General features: G+C 44.2%; 1 protein-coding gene across 1 annotated transcript; it reads left to right on the top strand.

The window, feature by feature from the left end:
• On the top strand, nucleotides 1–3893 carry LOC125323982 (cytochrome c oxidase subunit 7A2, mitochondrial). Its single transcript, XM_048299434.1, has 4 exons — nucleotides 1–110; nucleotides 1193–1282; nucleotides 2738–2822; nucleotides 3679–3893. The coding sequence occupies exons 1-4, from the start codon at nucleotides 93–95 to the stop codon at nucleotides 3735–3737; spliced, it is 252 nt and encodes an 83-aa protein (XP_048155391.1). The 5' UTR covers nucleotides 1–92; the 3' UTR covers nucleotides 3738–3893.
• Nucleotides 3894–4362: the final 469 nt, after the last annotated feature.

Raw genomic sequence — 4362 nt, 5'->3', positions numbered from 1 at the left:
TCCCTCCGTGGTGCCGCCGCCGTGGGCGGGGCAGCCGCTTCCCCTTCCGCTGCCCTTGTTGCCGGCGGGAGGTGACAGGACCAACAGCCGCGATGTGGCGGAACGTGCTGGTGAGGCCCGGGGAGAGCGGCCCGCTGCCGCCGGGGGTCTGTGGAGCTCGCTCAGGGTGCCCGCTCGGCTGCGGGACTCGGCCGTGGTGGCCGCCCTCCCTGCCGGGCGCTGCGAAGCGACCTGCAGGGGTCGGGGGAAGGTCTTACGCGGCCCACTTGCTCCACGTAGTGCTGAGCTTCAGGGACTTGCGAGAATAAGGTTGAGTCGGGGGGCTTGGATACGCTTAGCTCGTCTCTAAGGAGATAGATTTTACAGCGTGTTTATTTGGGGTGGGTAGGGAGAGGAGACGCTTTGTCCCGTTACTTGCAACCAGCATCACCTGGATGTTTGCCCGCCCCGTGGCTGCGTTTTTAGCAGTGGTAACTTTGTGGGAACGGTGTGTTGTCCATGGTGCTTGAAGGAGGCCGAGGCCGCTGGCAGCTTAGAGCTGCCGCGCTTTTAGCCTTGATATTTTAGCGAAGGCAGACCAAAGAACTGTATACAGGTCATTGATTTTGGCAGGCTACCGTATATGATCAGTCTGTGGAAACAGATTCCAGCTCAGGACACAGCAGGGTGATTTAAGCTGTGTGTGTGGCGGGGTGGAGGTGCCTCCTGAGCACTGTGAAGGTTATCTCCTGTGCTGGTGGCTCCTAGGTGAACTGCAGCAGTGACAGGAATTCGTTGTCCTCACAAACACGTTTGTCATAAATGTTATTGTCCCTTTTCCTGGTTAGACACAGAGAATGGTGCCTAAAACAGGTCTAAGGGGCAGAGGCTGAGATTCCTGCTGAATGGATACTACCTGAAGGTTATGCTGCGGATCCATAAATTTGTTGTATCTTACTGAAAGTAATTTTCCTGAGTTTTTCCTTTTCAGGTAGCTAGTCCTTTACGTAGTCTGCTAAAACAATTACTGGATTCAAAACTAGCATGTTTTGGTGAAGTTTTGTGTGTTTGTTTGTTTTTAAAACCCTTTTTTTTTTTCTTTTTTTTTGCTGTCCCACTTCTACCTTGCTTTTCAAAGAAACAATTTCTACCCTGTGTGGACAGAGCTGTAAAATGTCACTGTTTTTAAAACACTGTTTATCTTTTATTTCAGGCTCTTCGCCAGATTTCCCAGAGAACCATAAGCACTGCTACACGTAGGCAGCTTGAAAATAGAGTTTCTGAGAATCAGAAGCTTTTTCAGGTATTGAGTGAGTTATGTCAGTAGATTAACAAGGTTTTAGTCGATCATAACTGCATGTTTTTTTTCTAAAGAACTGGTCAGGCTCCCCTTTACATCTGAAGAGAGCTCTCAGAATCAGTTGTATGACTAGAGCATTTGCAATTAGCAGTTATTTTCTGCAGAGGTTAAGAGTATTTGTACGTGCATACTTGACTTACTGACTCTTTAGGCTTTTTTCACCCTGTGAAATGATTTGTACCAGAGTTTCTCATAAGTATTAGGCATGGTACAAAGATAAAGTACTCTGAAATGAGTTGATATGGGGGAGTAGGTCCGAAGAACAAGTAGAGAAAAACAGCAAGAAGACAGAAATACAATGAAAAGGTAAACCTGAAATCTTACAGCTCTATCTATAGCTCATAGATGAGCCCCATAATTTTTAATGAGGATGTGGTATTACTGTATTTCTCAGTTATGAAAACAGTAAAGGTCTTAAGTGATTGGATTAATTCCTAGGAAATTACTGAATTTTTACAAATAATTTCTGAATTATTCTGTTCCTGATTGATAGGGCCACTGAGTGAAGTAGTAAAAGCTGAGAATGCTCAGGAGAGTAATCCCAAGTGTGAGCCACAACCTGGAGCTGTAGCTTCATACTGAGCATAAATTGGGCTTCAGCAATGTGAAAGGGACCAAGTATATTAGAAGCCTCACTTAAATAGTTTAGTGTCTTACTGCTTTCCTTTCCCCTGAAAGAGAAAGCCAGTCTTGTTGAGACACTAACTATGGAGCACGGTGTTTATTGTGAGCCAAGGAGAAGGAAATAGGAGGGTGTCATTGGTGATGGGAGGGGTCAGAGGTTCAGTTTCTGCTAGAAGAGATCTCTAGGCGTATCTCTTCCTCCTTTCATTCCTTTCTTGTGGACAGCAAGTTAAGCTGGGCTGGGTTGCAGGTCACCAGCATTGGAGGCTGGCTTGAAGTCCAGAGCAGTGTGATCTTGCTGACAGGCGTAAAGATCATGTGGATCTGGTGCTTAGGAGTTTTACTTTGGGTGGAGCAAAACAATTTCCTGTATGCCAGCAAGTGACAGTACAGACTCCTCCCCTTGTTGCTCCCTGTAGCAGGAATTGGCTATACTGGGAATGGATGGGAAGTTTCTAGGGATGGTAATCACATCCTGTGCACCTGACGGGTCTGGCAGAGGTGTCAGAAGTGCTCAGGCATCTGCCAGTCATTGCTTTAGATATGAATTGTGCACATGATTTATTATACTCCCCTAGTGAATCATCACCTGATACCAGAGTGAAAGCTTTTAAGACAAATTGGGATCTAAATAAGGTTTAGTGTCTTTTGGGAGTCGGAAAGATAGTGTGGGGTAGTAATTTTTCCTCTGGGTAATTATGAAATAATTGTATTGTAACAATATTGCAAGAACTGCATATAAATTGTTTGTTTTTTGTCACTTATTTCCATTAGGAGGATAATGGCCTCCCAGTGCATCTTAAAGGTGGGGCAAAGGATGCTCTGTTGTATAGAACCACCACGGGTCTTGCAGTGTGTGGTAAGGCTAATACTAAAATATTTATGATCTGGTACAATGCTCTGGTACTCTGTGCACTGATATTAAAATCCTTTTTCTTTGGTACAATCTCCAACACGGATGGTGTCTTCTCTGTAAAATAATTACTCAATTTCTTCAGTCTGTTCTTCAGAACATGCAAAGTTTATGTAGAGAAGAAAAAAAAGCACATTTGGCCATGCTGTATATTTATTTGTGCTTTTTCCAAATCTAGATTTTCAGATGGCTTTTTCCGGGACTAAGTACCGTGGGCTGAATACTGCTTCAGGTTTCATGTATGGTGTTAGAGAAAAATAGAACTACTTCGCCTATTCTGCAAAGGAGTAATGTGTAATTACAGCACATACATGAACCAGTCTTTGCACTCACCTGATTCTTCTTAGTGCTAGGTGATACTCAGTGTACTGAGTTTTCATGTGCTGTGAAAACTAGCAGAATTATAACCAAGGTTCATATACTGTATATATTTAACCTTTACGTTACTTGTTACATAATTTTGCAATGGCCTCTAACTTAAATGTGTTGATCAGATTTTCAGTTCAGCTGCTTTAAGAATGAGTAACCATTACTTCATGATTGTGAGAGACATGCCTCTCCCCACATTTTTTTTGCCCCCATCTCTTTATTTTTGTGCAGCCTGTGGAGAAGTATTTAAGGTTTTGTATTTTTTCTCTAAAATATTAATAACCAAAAAAACAATTGAGAGGTGGCTACAGAAATGTTTTGTCTGAATTGCAGCTGCTTATTGTCAGTATTTCTTCTGGAACAAACTGGAAAGCTGACTTGAAAGGAATTCTGTTTGCTAATCTGAAAATATCTTTTCTGTCTCTTAATTCAGGAACAATCTGTGCTTTATATTACCTGCTTCTCTCTTCAATGCCCAAGAAGCCGAACTGATTCCATTTGAGGATGCCTCAGCGATTAACATCTCTTTGTCCGGTTCCCATGTGACTATGGTGGCAGCTTATTATAAGCAGCTGGCTTAATGATTGGAATCATAAGTTAATTGTAACATGTAGACTGCAATCAATAAAGCAGTTTTTACGTGGTGTAGTGGATGTCTGGGCTGTATCATGTGTTTATGTGTGTGAGCATTTTTGGTCACAGGGTTGCCAAGCTGCTGAAGAGGGCTTTAAGGTTGCTGGCAGAGGAGAGCCTCAGTCCGTCCCACTCCTCATCTCAGTTTGATGCCAGTGCCAGCCACAGATGCCCAGAGCCAGGAAAGGGATCCCCGGTCAGCAGGAGCACCTGCAGAGCAGCACAAGGGACTCGCAGACATTCCAGCCAGGAAGTCTGTCTCCTTACAACTTCAGTGCCTCTGTGTGAATGCACACAGCATGGGGAATGAACAGGAGGAGTTAGAGATGTGCTCATACCTGCAGGGCTGTGATCTCAGTGGCATCACAGAGGAGTGGTAGGATGGCTCCTACAATGGGAGTGCTGGGATGGAAGGACAGGCAGGGAAGATGAGGTGGTGTTAACCTCTATGTTAATGACCAGCTAGAGTACCTGGAACTCTGCC

The sequence above is a fragment of the Corvus hawaiiensis genome, chromosome 3 (assembly GCF_020740725.1).
Source record: "Corvus hawaiiensis isolate bCorHaw1 chromosome 3, bCorHaw1.pri.cur, whole genome shotgun sequence".
Taxonomy (NCBI): Eukaryota; Metazoa; Chordata; class Aves; order Passeriformes; family Corvidae; genus Corvus; species Corvus hawaiiensis.
This window is presented reverse-complemented; position numbering and strand designations above follow the sequence as displayed.

Bases quoted from the DNA above. Each gene is read 5' to 3' on its own strand.
- LOC125323982 (XM_048299434.1), top strand. The intron at 1,283-2,737 runs GTATTGAGTGAG...TATTTCCATTAG, and splicing joins AGAATCAGAAGCTTTTTCAG to GAGGATAATGGCCTCCCAGT. The intron at 2,823-3,678 runs GTAAGGCTAATA...CTCTTAATTCAG, and splicing joins CACGGGTCTTGCAGTGTGTG to GAACAATCTGTGCTTTATAT.